The 20,841-nt window shown below is 36.5% G+C and overlaps 1 protein-coding gene across 1 annotated transcript in view; it reads left to right on the top strand.

Annotated features, from left to right (window-relative positions):
* PXDN (peroxidasin) overlaps positions 1–20,470 on the top strand; it is a gene marked incomplete at both ends in the record, with an annotated part of 75,398 nt that extends 54,928 nt beyond the window's left edge. Inside the window, 7 exons of the mRNA XM_079550556.1 lie at positions 1,132–2,635; positions 3,454–3,588; positions 6,458–6,666; positions 16,081–16,201; positions 18,401–18,533; positions 19,670–19,783; positions 20,348–20,470. Coding sequence (XP_079406682.1) covers positions 1,132–2,635; positions 3,454–3,588; positions 6,458–6,666; positions 16,081–16,201; positions 18,401–18,533; positions 19,670–19,783; positions 20,348–20,470 — 2,339 coding nt within the window. The remainder of the gene's footprint in view (positions 1–1,131; positions 2,636–3,453; positions 3,589–6,457; positions 6,667–16,080; positions 16,202–18,400; positions 18,534–19,669; positions 19,784–20,347) is intronic.
* Between the last annotated feature and the right edge of the window lie 371 nt (positions 20,471–20,841).

Below are 20,841 nucleotides of genomic sequence, written 5' to 3'. Positions count from 1 at the left end.
AACCCAGTGAAAGATGTTATTTAGCACTTTTACATGGGGAACAGTTGAAAAACTTGACAATTTCATATTCGGAGACTTTTTTGTAAAATCTTGGAATATACCAAGGAAAAATGGTGGAGCCAAATTCTCTTCCTCAGTGCCAGACAGTGTAACAAGGGGAATGGCCACAAATCACTGCTCTGGAAGTTCAGATTGGATTTTAGGATACTTTCTCACCAGGAAGCCAGTGCAGTACTGGAACAACTTATCCAAAGAGGCTGAGGAGTCTCAGTCAGTGGAGTGTTCAAGACAACTAGACAGGGGTACAGCTGAGCTGATCCAATCCTGGAGACTTCCTTGCTTCAAGCAGGAGCCATCAAATCTAACCCCTAGTTGAAATGTCGCCACCCACTGGAACGTGAAGCAGTATTAAGGTTCCAGATGTGTGTGGTGTGGATCCAAGAGGAAACCTGTGCCAAGTGTTACGCAAGCACTAATTTTTCTTTGCAGTGAAATACTGTGAGTAATGTGAATGCAGATTACTCCACACCACTTGTCTTACAGATCACTCTTCTGTTTAGTTAAATTGTTAAATTTAGTTAAATTGTGGTGATTTTCCTCTGTACTTTCTATTCTTTGTTCGTCTTGCAGCACTACAGCTTTTACTGTGATAAGCAATATGTTCACTGAATTATGGGGGGTTGGACTCAATGATCTCTGGAGGTCCCCTCCAACCCCTATGATTCTTTGATTCTGTGATTATCAAATCTTAAAAGAGAAAATTTCAAAAGCTAAATAAGTTGCTGAGTTTTCTATGAGTTTTTACTACCGTGAGGAATTTTTTTTCCATTCTTGGTGTGAGGCTGTTATTTCTGAAAATATCTATGCTTTTTTAGGTGACCAAACAAGAAATAAACTCTTTTTCTGAAAGTTCTACTTGAATTGTCCTTTTACATAATCCTTTCCTGATTTAATAGATGTTCCTCAAATGAGTGAACAGTGCGTTATATATACATTATTTGACTGTTTTTTTAAATGATAATCATATTAAAAATACAGTATAAAAAGTAACATTCTAAACAAATGCATGATCTTAGGGAACCATGACTCTACAAAGTCTTTGATTTTCTTTCTTCTCTCTTCTGGTTTCAGGTTATCACTATAATGACCTTGTATCCCCACAGTACTTGAATCTGATAGCTAATCTCTCGGGCTGCACAGCTCATCGACGAGTGAACAATTGCTCAGATATGTGCTTTCACCAGAAGTACAGGACACATGATGGAACATGCAACAATCTGCAGCATCCCATGTGGGGCGCTTCTCTGACAGCCTTTGAACGTCTGTTGAAGTCGGTCTACGAAAATGGATTTAATTTGCCTCGGGGAATTGAACCCAAGAGACTCTCTAATGGATATGCACTCCCAATGCCTCGCTTGGTTTCAACTACTCTGATTGGAACTGAAACCATAACCCCAGATGAGCAGTACACTCACATGCTCATGCAGTGGGGTCAGTTTCTCGACCATGACCTTGATCTCACCGTTGCTGCCTTAAGTGAGGCGAGATTTTCAGATGGTCAGCACTGCAGTTCAGTTTGCACAAATGATCCTCCATGCTTTTCAATAATGATACCGCCAAACGATCCCAGAGTCAGAAATGGTGCACGCTGCATGTTTTTTGTACGCTCCAGTCCAGTTTGTGGAAGTGGCATGACATCTCTCCTGATGAATTCTGTGTACCCACGAGAACAGATTAACCAGCTGACTTCATATATTGACGCATCCAATGTATATGGCAGTTCAGATCATGAAGCTCTGGAAATCAGAGACTTGGCAAGTCAAAGGGGTCTTCTGAGACAGGGCATCGTACAAAGATCTGGCAAGCCCCTTCTTCCATTTGCTACTGGCCCACCAACAGAATGTATGAGGGATGAAAATGAGAGCCCCATTCCCTGTTTTTTAGCTGGTGATCAGCGTTCTAATGAACAGCTGGGTCTTACCAGTATCCACACATTGTGGTTTAGAGAACACAACAGAATTGCCACAGAGCTACTGAAACTCAATCCACACTGGGATGGTGACACAATATATCATGAAACACGCAAAATTGTTGGTGCAGAAATGCAACACATAACATTTAGCCACTGGCTACCTAAGATCTTTGGAGAGGTAGGCATGAAGATGCTTGGCGAATATAAAGGTTATGATCCCAGTGTTAATTCTGGCATAACTAATGAGTTTGCAACTGCCGCTTTTAGGTTTGGTCACACACTCATTAATCCTTTTCTGTATCGACTGGATGAAAACTTTGAACCTATTCCACAAGGCCATCTACCTCTTCATAAGGCATTCTTCTCTCCATTTCGGATTGTAAATGAAGGAGGCATTGATCCACTTCTAAGGGGATTGTTTGGTGTTGCTGGTAAGATGCGTGTCCCATCACAATTACTCAATACAGAGTTAACAGAAAGACTCTTCTCCATGGCACGTACTGTGGCTTTAGATCTGGCAGCTATGAATATTCAGAGAGGCAGAGATCATGGAATTCCTCCCTACCATGATTTTAGAGTTTACTGTAATCTTTCTTCAGCTCAGACTTTTGAAGATCTGAAAAATGAAATTAAGAATCCTGAAATCAGGGAAAAACTTAGCAGGTGAGCCTGAGGTGAAGAAAAACAATCAATTATCTAAATGTGCATGTGAAAATAATAGATAAATGTCTTATTTGGGAGAAAGTATTTGTTAAGAAAGGTGTAAAGAGATTTTTTTTTTTTTGAGAAACATCAATCTGTATCAGGAAATGAGGAAATTTCCCACATGTAATTAGTTTCTCCACTTCTAGGTTTTGATGAGCAATATGAAGTTGCATACATTCATAAAAGTATTAATTTGAAACATCTGTTTTTATAAATGTTGCTAAATATGAATGTTGTTTTAATGCAAGTTCATGCACAGTTCTATGCAATCAGGAAACAGGAACTAATCTAAAACAGGAATATAATTAATTGTATATGCACTGTGTTTTCATGTATGCATTCTTCATCACAAGCGATCTGTGCTCCTTTAGCTGTGTCAACAACTGAAAATAAGTCTTCAGCTGTCTTCCATCCCAACCTTATTTACACAAAACCAGAGACTAGGCTAGAGTGAAAACATACAGAAGGGCAAGAAACATTTATTAGGCATCAAAAGAAAGCTGCTAGAATAAAGGAAATTGTGGGATAGACTCCCATATCTCCATGCTCTTATTTGTATGCACAACCTACATTGCAGGATTTCTTGTAGGTACACCACAAGTTCTTCACAAAAGATGTAGCACCAACACAGTCATTTTTTACCTTATGTTACCCATATATTTTCCCTTTAGTTTTATGGCATACTGTTCTTGTGTGTGGAGGTTTGTTGTAGTTTTGTTTTGTTTTAATAAATGGATAATGTTTAATGATAAATATTTGTATTTTTCTTTTTATAGGTTGTATGGCTCCCCCCTGAACATAGACCTATTTCCTGCTTTAATGGTAGAAGATTTAGTTCCAGGAAGCCGACTGGGACCAACTTTGATGTGTCTGTTAAGCACCCAGTTTAGGCGTATCAGGGATGGAGACAGGTAAATTGAAATACTATAAAAACTAGAGGTAATTTTAAATTGAGGGTGCTTAGAAGCAGTTGGAATGCTCTGTTTCAAGATTAATCTGCATTTATTATTTTCATTTGAAAGATGAAGAGAACAGGTTCAAAATATTATTAAAAGCTGTGATGAATTTGCTTTTACATCTGTTACTTTTTATGGTGAACATGCCATACTGAGTTTCAAAAAGTACCACTGCCAACAAATTCTGATTAATTATGGGTCACTCTTGATCTTCCCTTTACCAGTTACTGAAATCACTTACCTTTCTGCAAAGTGGATATTATTCATCTGCTTTCAATGATATTTGATAATTTTATTGACAAAGAAATTGCAATAACTAAGACGCACTATCTCTGCTATTAAGCTTGGGTTGAGAAAGTACTGTTATGTGCATCTGACTCCAGTGTGTTTTTCAATATAAGCAGTATATGCACCTAAAGTACATTTAAAACAGACAGGTTGTCTCTAAGAGCACAATTTGATAATTTTTCTGAAAGTACTTTGTGTGCATACTATGAGAAATTTCTCATTCTCAGTTTGTACAGTGCCAAGAATAAGAAAAAAATCACTGCTATTGTTACAACAGCTAGAATTCTTCTGAACAGTTTCAGCATACCGGTTTGGAATTTGAAAGTCATATTGTCCTCATTTTAACGCTGCGACCTAGAATCCTGCTTTTATTCTTCGTGAGGGTCAAAAGACTTGTACTGGTTAATTCCATCCTAATGAAAGAGACATAGAGGAAAAATGTAGGGAATTAGATTTGATTCACTTTATCTAATGTTAATTGACTTATACATGTTATGCAGTTGTTACTTAGGGTAACAACAGATATAAACGCCTTTTTATTTTTCTAGAAAATAATACATGTTTTTTCGTATATGTATATGTATTTTTTTTGTACAACAACTTTCTTACATCAAATCTGTTTAAACATTAAACTGTGAAACATAAAAATCTCATGCCTGGAGGCAAAGAAAATAAAAGGAAACATATGTAATATGTATTCCAGATAGCTGGTGATAAGTTCCTATATGTATCGCAACAGGAAAATGGTATTGCTTTTTTTCTTTTGTGCGACTGTACATTTTTTTCAGCAAAATATTTTTCTCCCCAGAGACAGAAAGATTTAGGAATTATAGGAAAACACTGAATATTTAGGGAATGGGATTCTGCTGTCCAAAGAATACAAATGTTTTGAAGCAGCATGCCAGAAAATAGTGAAATATTATTAGACATAATGAAAGCAACTCTCTCTTCTTTGAAAAGCATTTATAATGGGCAGAGGATCAAAGCTTTTAGCACCATGCAAAATATATTTGCCCATGCAGGGAAAAGGAGTGATGTTTGAAGTGAGCCTATCTTCATATCGAGATGGAAATTTCATAATCTGTTTTTCTGATTCTAGTGCTTGGAATTACATTGGCGACTGCCCAGTGCCTTATGAAAATGGTAAAATAAGTAGGCGAAATGAAATTTGTTGAGCGTTCTTCTAGGTCTAGCATAAAATAAGCTTGATGTAAAATTCAACATTAAAGAGCCTCCTACTTATTTTTTATCACGGTTGATGAAAAAAGTACCAATTTAGATTGGTATCTTCACAGGTTTGTGAAGATAAACAAAATCACAGTGAGTGATTCTTACATGTTAGAGTAGTGTAAAATCATTCCAAATCCCAGACAGTGACTTAAAATGTTTTCTTTCAGAAGGCTGGCTTCTTTCTCATAGTAATGTATTATTTATTTTTTGTATTCATAAAAGGCTTTTGGCCCTTTATGAATGAAAATCAAAATACATTATTCTAAGCCACAGCACTTCCCTCTTAAATCTCATGAATTACCTGAGCATATATTAACAAGACCCTAAGTTGATATGGTCATCTGAATGAATTCAAAGAGAAAATATCTTGACTAAAATTAATAATCTGTTATCTTAATCCTAAAATATGTATAGATTAGCTGTTCTCTAATCTGTTCACCAATTCTGTCAAATTATTTTAATATCCCTAAGAAAGTTATCTGGAGAAATAATTTGTATTTTAAAGCTCTACCTTTATAGAACCTTAATTTTGGTAGTCTAATACCAATTTTTATGTCCTAAGATACTCAAGACATCAAAATACAACAAGATGTCAAAGGTGCTGTTAATGATTTAAGGCCCTTTCAGAGTTTCAGCCCAACACTACCTTGGGTGAAATTGATGCCTTTAGGCATCTGGATCACACCCTCAGACACAATGTATCTGGGCTCCTCAATGTGAAAAGGATGTTGATGTCCTTGATAGCATTCAGAGGAGGACAACAAATACACGCCCTGTGAAGAGAGGCTGAGGATGCTTGGGTTGCCCAGTCTGAAGAAGAGGAGGCTAAGAGATGACTTCACTGCTCTCTGCCATTCCCTAAGGAGGGGAAGCAGAGGGAGGTGCCAGGCTCTGCTTCTGGGAACTAATGGCAGAATGGGAATGGCACAGAGCTGCACCACAAGAGGGTCACACTGCATATTAGGAAAAATTTCTTTATTCTGAGAGTGGTCAAAGACTGGAGCAGGCTTCCTAGAGAAGTGGTTGGTGCTCCATGCCTGTAAGAGTTCAAGAGGAATTTGGACAGTGCCCTCAATTAGTATGTTTTAACATTTGGTTACCCCTGGTCAGGCAGGTCAGGCAGCTGAAGTTGATCTTTGGTCCCTTCCAACTGAACTATTGTATTCTAAAGTAAAGATGTCTGAGATTATGTTCTATAAAAAAGCTCATTTACTTTTTAATACAGTATTGCAAGTTTTCTGGAAAAGTACATGTTTTGATTTTTCACTAGCAAACCTAACTAACTAGTTTTTGTGTGAGATTACAGGTTATGGTATGAGAACCCGGGTGTGTTCACGCCTGCTCAGCTCACTCAGATCAAGCAGACATCTCTTGCCAGAGTTCTGTGTGACAATGGTGACAACATAACCAGAGTGCAACATGATGTCTTTAAGGTGGCTGAATTCCCTTATGGATACAGCAGCTGTGAAGATATTCCTAAACTGGATCTCAGGATGTGGCAAGATTGCTGTGAAGGTCAGTAGTGTCTTTTTAACTCCTTCGGTAAAGTGTAATTATCCCCAAGGACAGAGAGTTCTCTGTTAAATACTTCAGAATTTAAGGCAACATGTAAAGAAGGGTTCTGTCTAGTATGAATTTACCATGAGAACAAACTCATGACTTTAGAAGTGAGATGGAAAAAAAATGCTACTGTAAGATGTTGCAAAATTTAGCTGTTAAGCTGATAATTATTTTGTCTTGTCTGGTAAACAACACTGAAAAACAGACTCCTACATAAGAAAAATCTTCACTGGAAGATTTAGTCCAAAATGCTGGATATCTGTGTGAGATGGGGAGAATAAGATACTTCAGATTTTGATGAAATCATGTGTATTTTTTCACTAGGTATCATGTCATGAAGGTTGTGTCCTAATTTTCACAAAGTTATTCAATTTTTTAAGCAATTCCTTTCCTAGGTTTGCCCTTCCTAAACTGATGATAATAGCTTATAAACCACTAGATATTCTTGAGTTTGTCATTTTACCAACACAGCACAAAGTCTTTCAGTGTCACTTCAAAACAATCCTCATATATACCAGAGGTATAAAGAAAAAATCAATTACCATTCTTCAAATGCTTTACCATAAGCAAATAAATTATGTTCTACCAGTTCAGAATAAGTTCACATTTCCAGGGTTCATGCAATTTGGCACACATTTTCACAAATACATTAATTACATCAATTTGGAAAACTTGTAAAGCTGATTAATTATGTGTTGATTCTCTAAATGTTATGTTATCACTGAGCCTGGTAAAGCTGTTGTTATCTTTGGAAAGTCTTAAGACTATAGAGCCATTCAACAGCCTAGCTTGTATTTTCATTCAAGAATGTTACTACCACAGTAATACTGGACTGAGTACAGTTTCACAACTGCCAGGCAAAAGAGAAGGTAAATTACTGTCTTTAAAAAATTGCCTATTTGTGTTCCCTTCTTTTGATTTTTTTCAAGTCTGTGCAGAGGTTAATGAAGAAAAAAAGTATTCATGGCTTGAACTCCTTTCTTGTGTGGATGAATGGGTGTAATGTTTTCTACAGGAATCTAGTGCTAGGCAGTTCAGTTTTCATATTTCATTCTGTGGTACTGGAGACTCAGCACTCATCTGAAGTGAAGTTCATACACAACATAGATTCAGGAAAAGCATTTAAGTTTAATACATTCTGTTTATTTGAATTTATTATTATTTTTTTTTTTCTCTTTTTAGAATAAAAGTATTTAAGCAATATTCTTTCTCCACATTTAAAATATTTCTCATCATTTTATAAATAAAATTATCCTAAACTCTGCTAAGTTAAAAATTAGAATAGAGACTCCAATGTCATTGCACTTTATGTGTATTTAAGAGGTGACCCGTATATTCAGCTGTTTTACTTAGGTTAACAAACACATCTGTTTTTGTTATCCTTCCTTATTTTGTTCAAGTTGAAATACTTTTCCACATAAAGAATAGAAAAACTTCTTAGTTATTAAGAGTTATTTCTTAGATCTCTTTTCTAATGCCAATATTTGTTTCTTATAAAGAAAAGCATTATTACCTTTTATAATAACAATAGCAGATTGCCTCTAGATTTCAGTTAATAAAACATACAACAGAATTACTAGTTTTCAGTGGTGGAAAAAACCTGTGTTCCACTGAAATACACAAGACTTTGTTTGATTTCCTTCACTTTCTATCTTTCTTTTACTGTTGGAGACAGAGGGAACTTCTGCGGAATTATTGCAGCTCTTTGTTTTAGCAGAGAAGATACAGATTTCTGGAACAAGCACTGTTGGTGCTTTTTTTTCAGGTTCTCAGACAGAAAAAATATTTTTTTTTTTCTTTTTTTTTTTTTAATTTTGAAAGAAGTATAATTTCTGTGGTTGCTGTTGTTGACAGTTCTGAACACAAAAATGATAAAATGATCTTTCCTCAAAGATGAGCATATTATTCTGAAACGTGGTAAAGGTTTATGGAATGAGTTATATGAAAAATAAAAAGACTACTTGCAAGCAGAAGGAAGCATAGTTTTACTCCAAATACATAAGGTGGAAATGTTTTCAATTTCTTTAAAAGTTATGCTCAATTTTTATAAATCAAAATGAAAAATATCTTTAATCATGTTTTATGTCAAGCAATAACCCAGTTGTAAGTGATTCAGACAAGACAAGAAGTCATTCCTGTAAGTATAAACTGATTTATGAAGGCAATTTTTCTTAACTGGATGTCAGTTAGCAACAGACTTATCTACTGAATCAAATCAAGCTTGAATTTAACCTAGCTGCTGGTGTGAAAAGGAATAAGAAACTCTTTTATAAATACATTAACAGTAAGAGGAGGACAAAGGAGAATATCCACTCTTTGCTGGATGAGGCTGGGAATGTGACCACTGAGGATAAGGAAAAGGCGGAGGTTCTGAATGCCTTCTTTACGTCTGTCTTTAAAAGTCAGACCAGTTATCCTCAGGATACCCCTCTCTCTGACCTGGTAATCTCGGCCGGGGAGCACACTAACCCCCCTGCGATTCTGAAAGAAACAGTCAGAGACCTACTGCTCCAGCTGGACTGTCACAAGTCGATGGGGCCAGATGAGATCCACCCAAGAGTGCTGAGGGAACTGGCGGAGGTGATAGCCGAGCCGCTTTCCATCATCTGTCAGCGCTCCTTGTTGACTGGTGAGGTCCCAGATGACTGGAGGCTTGCCAATGTGACTCCCATTTATAAGAAAGGTCGTAAGGAGGATCCGGGGAACTACAGGCCTGTCAGCCTGACCTCGGTGCCAGGGAAGGTTATGGAGCAGATCGTCTTGAGGGAGATCATGCGGCATGTGCAGGGTGACCGGGGGATCAGGCCTAGCCAGCATGGGTTCATGAAGGGCAGGTCCTGTTTGACCAACCTGATCTCCTTCTATGATCTAGTGACCCATCTGGTGGATGAAGGAAAGGCTGTTGATGTGGTCTACCTAGACTTCAGCAAAGCCTTTGACACTGTCTCCCACAGCATTCTCCTGCAGAAGCTGGCAGTCAGAGGCTTGGATGGGTATACTCTTGGCTGGGTAAGGAGCTGGCTGGAGGGCCGGGCGCAGAGAGTGGTGGTGAATGGAGTCAAATCCAGCTGGCGACCGGTCGTGAGTGGTGTTCCGCAGGGGTCGGTGCTGGGGCCTGTCCTCTTCAATATCTTTATAGATGACCTCGATGAGGGCATCGAGTGCACCCTCAGTAAATTCGCAGATGACACCAAATTGGCTGGAAGCGTGGATCTGCCTGGGGGTAGCGACGCCCTACAGAGGGATCTGGACAGGCTGGAGAGCTGGGCTGGAGCCAATGGGATGAGTTTCAACAAGGCCAAATGCCGGGTCCTGCACTTCGGCCACAACAACCCCAGGCGACGCTACAGGCTTGGGGCGGTGTGGCTGGAGGACTGCGTAGAGGAAATGGACCTGGGGGTATTGATTGATGCTCGGCTGAACATGAGCCGACAGTGTGCCCAGGTGGCCAAGAAGGCCAATGGCATCCTGGCTTGCATCAGAAACAGTGTTGCAAGCAGGAGCAGAGAGGTGATTGTTCCCCTATATTCAGCACTCGTCAGGCCGCACCTCGAGTACTGTGTCCAGTTTTGGGCCCCTCACTGCAAGAAAGATATTGAGGCCCTGGAGCGTGTTCAAAGAAGGGCAACGAAGCTGGTGAGGGGTCTGGAGCACAGGCCATATGAGGAGAGGCTGAAGGAGCTGGGAATGTTCAGCCTGGAGAAGAGGAGGCTCAGGGGAGACCTTATTGCTCTCTATAACTTCCTGAAGGGAGGTTGTAGTGAGCTGGGGGTCGGCCTCTTCTCTCGTGTCATTAGTGATAGGACCAGGGGGAATGGTTTCAAGCTACGGCAGGGGAGATTCAGGCTGGACATGAGGAAGTATTACTTTTCAGAAAGGGTGGTCAGGCACTGGAATGGACTGCCCAGGGAGGTGGTGGAATCACCGACCCTGGGGGTGTTCAAGGAAAGACTGGATGTTGCGTTGAGGGACATGGTTTAGTAGGAGCTATTGGGAATAGGTGAACGGTTGGACTGGGTGATCTTTTAGGTCTTTTCCAACCTTAGTGATTCTATGATTCTATGAAATATCAAAAATTGGATTAATTCAGGAAACATTCTTATATAAATTTGGACTAAATCTCACTGGATTCGTTAGAAGGGTTAAGACACATATTTCTTCTGAGTGCATGGTCTCCCAGTAGGGTAGACCCACATCCTGTATTTCAAGACCATACTACGAATTACGTTGTCTGTTGTGGCAGTATCCGCCACATTAATCTTTTTGATTTGAGAATTGCTTTAAGCAATTACTTTCACAAAGGCATCGGCTGAATAACTATTGTGCTTAAGTCCCAGATTAGAGCTTGTCTGGCTGTTTATTCTAGCTTCATATCTTATTATGCTCTTCCTATTATGCCTAACATCTTTAATGAAAATAACAAGTAATACAGGCTTAGGCACTAGATGCTGTGCAAGACTTTGCACGTTTCAAAATATGAACAGTAGGCTTGGGATGAGACTGTAAGTTTTTCTATGACAATGAGAATTGTTTAGTAAGAGATCTTCAAAGTATCAAAATGATGTAGTTTATGCCTGGCCATGTTTTCTCTTCATACGTATTTTGCGGTTTGCTTGTATCATGTCATATTAAAGTTTGCCTTCTACATCCAAATGGATATTTCTACATTGAAATTTATGTTTAAGGACAGTGTCGGTCAGCATAATAACGGTTCAGACTGTACCAGACTACTAAATAAAATTCCATGTTCTGAGATTTTAAGACCTTCTCTTAATGATCATTTTAAGAACTTCTTATTAGTTTGAATTGAAATGCGTTTATCATAGTCCTGCATATCTGTATGATAACAAATAAATATTAAAATATTTCATCCAAACCAGGAAAGTATCATTTTTTTCTACCTGTGGTCATTAATATAAAGTTGTAATTCCTAAACTAAAAGTCAGGAGACATTAATTTCTGACATTGCTGCATCTTTACTAACAGGAGTCTCATGCCATTACTTTCCATAGTACTAAAAAACTAGGGGGAAGCAGTAGGCTGAGATTTATTGTGTTTAAGCCTAAACTTCTGTTGGAGTATCCAGGGCTAAGACCTGTGGAGCTCTTCAAGTTCCACTGCAGGCAGTATGGAAAGAGATGCTGTTCAGGCTGCTATCACTTTTTACATTTGCCTATATCTTTGCCCTTTTACTGTAAAAGGAGCATTACTAGAAAAACATCGTAATGTGAGCACCTTGGCGATTCTGTGCATAATGAGATAATCAGAGCCTTTCATCAATTATCGATTGTTACTATCTTTCTCAGACGCTCATCCCTTCACAGTCTAATGGGCAGATCCGTACTTAGGGTCCTTAGTTTGCAAACTTTCATTTAGTTCCAACTGCTCTTTCTGTTTGTTCTTCCATATCTGTAGCCCTCAGATACATAATTTTAATTTTCATAATTTCCTAAATAATTCTGTTTTCTACTTGGAGAATTTGTCTTGCTTTGGTGTTTTCTTTCACCACATGAACCTAATAGATCTCCTTCAACTACCTGTTGGCCATCCAAAAGCTGCTTAGTTCACAAAAACAGAATATGCTGTTGAATGTCTTCAAGCTATCATTAATTTTACATTATTTGGATATTTTTTTTCCAAACAATGTCTGGAGCTTGTCTTTAGTAGAGTTAGTCTGTGAGCTTCAAGGTGAAGTACAGATGTGAGATCTCTCCTCAGCCCCCTCTTCTCTAGGCTGAACAGACCAAGGGACTTCAGCTGCTCCTCATATATTTTCCTGTCTAGACTCTTAACTATCCTTAAAGCTTTCTTCTGGACACTCTAAGAGTTTTATGTCCGTTTTGCACTGTGGTGCCCAAAACTGTGCGCAGTACTCAAGGTGAGGCCATACTGGTGCTGTGTAGAGCAGAACAATCTCTTCTGCTGCCCGGGTGACAGTGCTGGACCTGATGCACTCCGGGATACAATTGGCCTTCCTGGCTGCCTGAACACACTGTTGACTCATGTTCTACTTGCTGTTGACCAAGACTCTCAAATCTCTTTCAGCTGGGCTGCTCTCCAGCACCTCACCCACCAGTCTGTATGTATAGCCAGAGTTGCCCCTTTCCAAATGCAGAATCTAGTACTTGTTAAACTTCATGTGTTTGGTGATTGCCCAGATCTCTGATTTGCCCAGATCTCTCTGCAAAGCCTCTCTATCTTCAATGGAGTCAACAGCCAGCTCCTTCCAACTTAGTATTGTCAGCAAACTTACTCAAAACACTTCTTAGTCCTACATCCAAGTCATTTCTGACAACATTGAAGACAACTGGTCACTGGCCCTAAAAGGGAGCTACTAGAGCCACCAGCCTGATGTAACTCCATTTTGGCCATTTCCTGGGTTTCTCCATCCTTTTTACTAGTCCCACTGGCATGTCTGGGAGTTCTTAGGTTTGTACAAATGCTTATAGTAACGGCAACATAATTCACTACTTTAAATCTCAGAGAATTGAAGTATGGTCAAATAGAAGCAGTAGTTGCATTGCATGTCCTTTTTCTTCATGTTTTCTTGATCTTTCAAGTTGTTTTTAATCTATTGTCAGATGAATTCTTCTTCACTCAGATCTTGAAATGTGATTTGCTAGGAAGCAAGCTGGCTTAATACTTCTAAATGTCTTCTCTTTTTCCCATTCAGTTTATGTTATAGGTCCCAATTTAAAACCTTGCGGGAAGCAGGGCACTTTCTGAAGATATGTATATAGCTATCAAATACTGATGAACTATCTTGACATTTGCAGTATGACAATAACCAGCTTCTGGAAGAAAATGTTATCTGTACAGGAAAAGAGTATTTGGTTCAGATATCAGATATTCTTACAGATATTTTTACAGAAAATGAATTCAAATAGATACAGCTAATTTGGAGAAATTTGAGGTGGAATGGGAAAGAAAGCAGAAGTTTAGATTGCTTTTTCTCATGTATTTTTAAGGTATTTTTTCATTCACCTTCTTTATATATACAGTTACAGATGTAACAGTTGTACAGATACAAACACATGTATGTACAGGTATATATACAAATCTATTGGCTGGGGTTTTCTGCAAGCTGGTGCATTCTGTTCTGCACTTCTCAGCAATGATAATCTTCTCCCTTACACCAGAAACTGGAACTAGGAAATAGAGTCGTTCCTTTGAAAAGCTGGCACCTTTAAAAACTACAGAAATGTCAAATCTGTGTACTTGAAGCTGCCACTAACATATGGTTCTTATATTTACCAGTCTAAGGTTATAAAAACTTTCCCAGGATTTTGGTGCTTTGATTCAAAGCACCAGCATGTGATTGAAAAAACACAATGGGCTATTGTGCTATTATACTGAAGAAAACTCTGTAGTACAGAAGACGACTTCAGCAGTCAGAAAATAAAGGAAAGGAATAGAATCCTTTCAAAAATTGCTTTCAAGAGAGAGTAACATTTCTATGGGATGCAGGAAAACTTTAGGCAAAATATTGCTTTAACAAAAAGTTTCATCTGACAAAAAATAGATTTTTGTCCAGTCACCCTTCAGTATGAGACCTCTTTTCTGCCCATGCTAAGTACAGAAGCACTTAAGGGTGATCAACTATGTCTTCATGCGTAGCATCTTACAGACACAATGGTCTGTTCCCATCTGAAAGAGCTCAGTTTCTGAGTGATCAGGAAGAGGATTGTGGGAGAAACAACGGAACGCACAAGAAAAATGAACAATATGTTGGCAGTAGATACCATCTAGTTCTTGGGTGTTGCTGTAATTATAGGAGAAAAGGAATAAATGTACTGAAGAAGGGGAGAAGATACAAAGAAGAAAAAGGGAGGAAAATTGAGTGGAAAACTCTTTGAGAATAATCTATAGGTACTGCTTTCAAATTGAAAATTAATAAGATCATAGACTTATATTTTAAGAATAAATTAGTTATTCATTATTCATTATATTTATTATTTGAATTAATCAGGGTGGTTATTTTGTCAGTTATTTTTCTCTGTCTTAATTAATATATTTTTTTTCTTTTGAGATAGGAAAATAATAATAGTCTTACTTAAGTAAAATTCCAATACAAATAAAAATAATCTAAGATTACTAATTGTATAATCACAGAGTAACCAATGTCTTATTTGCTCAGTTTTCAGAGAGTGAAAACATTACATTTGCTCATCAGGTTGCTTAGCTGAGCATTGTTTTTTATGGTTTTTTTTGTTTGTTTGTTTGTTTTTCTTTTTTTGACTCTTAACTTGAAACTTGTGCAATAATTTGTGTTAATGCTTTAGGTATTTAGGTATTTGTTCTAGGTACTGCAAAATTCAAAACAAATATTTTCTAAAATGGTACTACCCTTTTGAATAGAGTTGTTGTGGTGCAAGTTAAGAGAGACATCCGGGAATATGACTTCTTCCCTTGTTCAGTTGCTGTCACGGTTCATTCTGCTAATACCAGACTTAACTATGATAATAGATCCATGGATCCCATTTTTCAGCTTTTCCCTTCTGGTTTCTTAGCAGACTCTCTACTTCTAAGAGCTGAACGTGCTTTTGGTTTGTGCAGCAGCCTGACCCATGACAACTGTTTGTTTTTAAAACCTCTGCGAACAGAAATAAGAAAACTTCATTTTCTAATTCTCTCCAAAGTGCTGTTCCTGTTTTGTTTTGTTTTGTTTTTCTTTATGGGACTCTTTCCAAATATTCACAGTTTTTGGAAGGCTAAATAATGTCAATTGGAAATACATACTTCATCCTGTGAAGTCATCCTCTTATGAGAAGATCTTTATTTTTTTTTTAATGATTGTTCTCAGGCTTGATACTTCTACTATACCATAGAAAATGTGTTAGTGTCTGAGTGACTGGTGATACTTTCAAATCCCTTAAGAAAGCCCTATGCCCAAACATGCGACTGTTTGACGAGCAAGGAGTCCGCAAATGTTCTCCAGGATTTAATTAAATATTCTCTTTCAAATGCCAAAAATAACAGAATAGATGAGGAAACATCACTTTTATTTTTCTGTTTCCACCATACTGTTTTTCATGTTTCCACTACTTTATTACAACAAGAAAACAGCTAAAAACCAAGAGTGGAAATTTTGGATATGAAGAGATTATTTAAAGCAGCAATGATATATTTGTGGAAAAGTATTATTTACTTATTTATTTCATACAATAATAATTAAAAAAAGGTCTGTGAATAATCAAATTCTGTGTGTCCAGCTGACTTAAGTACTTTATCCCTCAGAGGTTTTCAGCTGCATTCAAGCTGATTCCACATGGGTCAGTATATACGATTCAGAAGATACTGTAAAAATATATTAATATTATAACTGCAGATAGTGTAGTTTGTAATGTGTAATTTGTTATCTAATTTCAGATTGTAGAACTAGAGGACAGTTTAATGCATTTTCATACCACTTTCGGGGAAGACGTTCTCTTGATTACAGCTTTCAAGAGGACAAGCCTTTGAAGAAAATGAAAATGTCCAAAACAGTAAGGTGAGATTTTTTATTTTTAAAGAAATATGGAAAAGCAATTGTTTTCAAAATAGAATGAAACTGAAGGATTCCTTTGTAAAGGCATATAACTCTTTTTTCCAGTCTCTGCTTTCTCAAGTTTGTCACTGATTTATTTCATTCTGACACTTCTGCATAGCCATAACAGTAAATCACTTCTTTTCACACTCAAATTTGTGTAAGACCCTTTGTGTGTAACTCAGTATAGTACTTCTGTTCTTCCTGTGCTTTTCAGGAAAATAAGTCAATAATAAAGGGCGGTTTGGGGGATTTGGAATCCCACAGCCCTGCTGTGCCTGCAGGAACCAAACTAAATGACTTCCTTTCCTCCTCAGAGCTGCCAGGTTGTCCTGTAGAAATAGGAAGAAGCCAATTGTGGGTAACACAAAAAAAGTGTGTGGTGATGGTAGAGATTGTTTCCAGTACCTCATAGCAGGGCACAGGAGGACAGAAGTTTTACAGAGAGATAGTGTTGTTTATAACCCCATAATCCTCAAAATACTTCATCAAGGAAGTAGATCTGAAGGTCAGTAAGAAATAATCTTCACATGTCCCTACAGTTTCCAGGGAATCTATGAATTAGTGCAAGGAAATGAATTCTGCTCAAACTTTTTTGTGTGTGTGTGTGATATTTTATAAAGAATATAGCTTAAAATCCTTCACTCTCTCTCTCTTCCTTGACTAAACAACCTTTGCTTTTTCCATATGATGTGTGTTCTTTTAGCAAATAAAATTATCTGCTTGACTTAAAAGAACATTAGTTCACATTTTTCCAGAGTCTACCCACTCAAAGAAAGGAAAGTAAGGAAAGATAAACATGTATCTGAGAAGCATCTTGTTCTAGTTAATAAGCTGTTATACTTTTTTAGAGATGAAACTCAAAGATCTGCAGTAGTCGAGTACTAATTAGGACTACAGTATATGTAGTAAATTTACAATACTTTGTTTAGAGTGTAAATAGAGCCAAAGCAACAAAATTCTATCATTCCTATCAATTCTCATGCTCGTTGTTTTATTTAAATTACATTTAGATTAATTTAAATGGTGAAAAGATATTTGTCTGGTTTTTTTTTTTTTCCTCCTCATCTTCTATAACAAGCAGGTGGAGAAGATTAAACATTTACTTAGAAAGTAACAGCTTGTTCACTTGAATTTTGGCATATTATGTTGTTCTGATTTCTTTTTCTTTAATTTAGACTAAAAAAGTATGGGAAACTAAGTAGGTTGAACGCTTGCAAATAAATACTGTTTTAATTTATACGGAAAGATTATAAATTGTGAGTCATAGTACTGAAGAGAGTATTTTTCCTATCCATTTTCTGTGTAGTCCTTAGCTCTGAAAAAAGACATGGTAACAGAATAGGAAGGCTTGTATGGATTGAAAGATACTAATGAAATAAGTGACTTAAGAATTTGTTTTTTCCTAGTTTTGAATATATTACTTTTTAAGTCTTGCCAAACAAGGTCTTATGTATTACTGACAATTCCTTTGATGATTATGTACAATTTTTCCATCACCAGAGGGAGTTGATAAACACAGTTTAGTGTTGTGTGACTCTTACCGGATATCAGCTGGAAAAGGCAATAGACAAAGACTCCAGATACTGTGTATGACAAATAGCACTGACCTCAAATGTGAATTAAATTGGACAGAAGAATATGTCTATATATAAAAGCATTTGTTCTCATTTGTTTATGAAGCCTCTTCCTTTTTAAAGAAATTTCTTTAAATAGATTGTTTGCTAATGATTCTTTAGAAGAAAAAACTATGAATCTGAATGTGAAAGGTGAATATCATGTTTTCAATTACAGTTTTTAAGGCTTATTTTAAATTTCTTGGCTTTCATATTTAAATTCAGGAGTTTTCTTGATTCTTTTCCCAATCAGTTTAAAGTGATACTCTACACTGTCAATTATTAAAACTTTGTTTCCCTCTGCAAGAAATATATACATTATTCTTCTCAGTGGAAAGAATTCACTGTCACTAGTGATAGTAGTAATCTATAACTCACCTGACCTGAGGCTGTGTTCTGTACCAGTCTGGTGTACTATTGTGTTTCATATAGCCAACTACCCACTCTTCTTGATTGGTGTTCTTGTACTTTTTTGCTAAGTGTTCTGAAACATTTAGCTAAATAAAAGCTAGATAAATGTCCTGACATGGCATTCAATTTCTTGCAGTTCTGTGAAACAGAGTAAATATTTTCGTAATGCCACCTCAGCATCTGATGAAAATGCAAATATGCCCATAGTGAATGACTTCAAAGAATTTGTTTTGGAAATGCAAAAAACTATTTCAAGCCTCAGAAGCCAGGTAAGATCCTATAATGGATAGTTTCTAATTGCAGTTTTAATTTATAATGTTCTCCTAACATCACTCCTCTTATGTTTTTAATATTTAGACATCCTCTGCAGCAAAAAACCACCACATAGTATCTCAAACAAAAAACAACACAGAACATGGTGTGTTATTCTTTATTTCTATGTTCTTTTGAAATCATATTGAAATATTTTGAAAGTAGATCTTCTTAACTTTTCAATCTACAATTAGTCTTTCTCTAAAAATTTGTCTGTGGAGTTATAAAAAAAAAAATCTTATCTAAAATATGTAGAATCTAAGTAAAAAGTAGGATTACTTTAAGAAGGCTTTTACAATGTGACATTATTCAGAAAAACAGCAATAATGAAGTTCAGTTTCAAAAATATTTACTATGGAGGGCAGATTAATCAAAATAAACCAAAGATTTTGCATAGTAAATTCTTCTAGCGTAACTTTTCTGTGTAATCTACAAATAGCATCGTACATTTATTTACATTGTGGTTTAGTTCCATGTTTAGTGGTATAATTTAATCACTTGTGCTCACTCACGCTGCTAATCTGACAATGGTAATACTATGGTAGTCCAAGCTTAGAGTTTGTTACGTTACTATCTTTTTGGATGTAAAAATTGTCAAAAACTTGTGCATTTCTATTTACTGTTCCCAAGAGACACACATCCAGCAAGATACACTAATGATATAAAATGTTTTTTTTCATAATTAAGGAAAAAATATGGATAAAGTAGTCTAATTCAAGTTAACATATTTAATTGAGGTTTCGGTATTTTTTTTTTTTACCTCTTTTTTTACACACACATTTTGGAAAGATTGTATTTGTCTTCCCATGTAAACGTTAGATATAGTTTGTTTATCTCTGCAAGATGAATATTCCAATTATAGGAAAGATGTATCCTTTATTATTTGATTTTTAGTCTTTGAATGGCTATCAATATTAATTACATATCCAATTTTTTAAGCATTCTAAAATCTAAGTAGCCAGAAGTAAACCCAGACAAGTATTTATCATGAACTGCATAGCATAAGAGAAAAGAATATAGATTATCTATCAGATATCTTAGGAATTTTAAAACTTCCCTTTTATTCAGTTACTAACTTCTTAAATATTTTCAGATAAAAAAACTTGAATCACGCCTCAGTAAAACTGATTGCACTGATGAAAAGGGTAAATCATATTCCAGCAATGAAACCTGGAAAAGGGACCCATGTACTGTGTGTGAATGCAAAGTAAGTACTTGGAAATCCATTTTGTGATAGAAAATATATTAGGTTCAACTTCTAAGTCAGCATCTCCAGTTTTATGCTTGGTAATTACTGGGTAATAGTTTCTAATATTTCTTTTTTTTATGGATCTTCAGTTATTTTGTGCAAAATGGGATTCTGTTTCCATTTCTCTACCCCTGATAATTAACTGCAAAATGAGAGACCTTTTGAAAAATTCTATTAAAATCATTGAAAATCAAAGGCTCATATAGCTTATTGCTAAATTTTCATTTTCTTTTATCACAGCAGAATTTTAAAAAATACGTTCAAAGAAATATGTGGGTACTTACCATCCCAGTTTCATGCCTGATAATTAAATAAAACATTATGCTGCAGCATTAGGGAAGTTAATATACAAAGAGCCTTGTCAATATCAATTTCAGTAATGAAACAAAGTAGACAAAGTTAATTGTAACAACTGAAATCTTAGAGAGGTTTCAGCTACGTATGATAATGTGAAAACAATATTTCTTGCCTGGAAAATGTAGCTAAATATGGTCTGGCTTTGTTCCTTCTTTCCTGATGCAGGTTGGTCAGATTACCTGTTTCGTGGAGTCATGCCCACCAGTTGACTGTGAAGCCCCTATGAAGACTAAAGGAGATTGCTGTCCAGTCTGTGTCAAAGAAAGTATTAATAAAAAGAAGCCATAAGTCTTCTTTTATAGATTTTAGGGTGCATACTCTTCAAATCATATCAATGCCTGCTGATGGCAAAAACAGGTAACTACAGGCTTAAAACAGCAAGAAATCAAGATTTACAACATTCTAATGGTGCTGTAAGAGTATAACATAATATATCGTATTTTCTGCCCATGAAGGTAATCACAATGCAAAATTAACGAAAGGGAAACTAGCAAACAGGTCAAACTTAATTGTGTGTTAAACTTCTCAGGTTAGACAAATTTCAAACTGGTGCTACTTTAAAAAGAACTCTGTCAGGCAGTTTAGGTATCTAAAATGACTAGGCTTAAAACTTGCTCTTAAAATGAGAAGTTTTCTTTCCAATCTGTGATTAGCAATGT

This window comes from Tetrao urogallus, assembly GCF_951394365.1.
Source record: "Tetrao urogallus genome assembly, chromosome: 2".
NCBI lineage: Eukaryota > Metazoa > Chordata > Aves > Galliformes > Phasianidae > Tetrao > Tetrao urogallus.
Note: the sequence above shows the minus strand (reverse complement) of the source record. Positions and strands in the feature narration are given on the sequence as shown.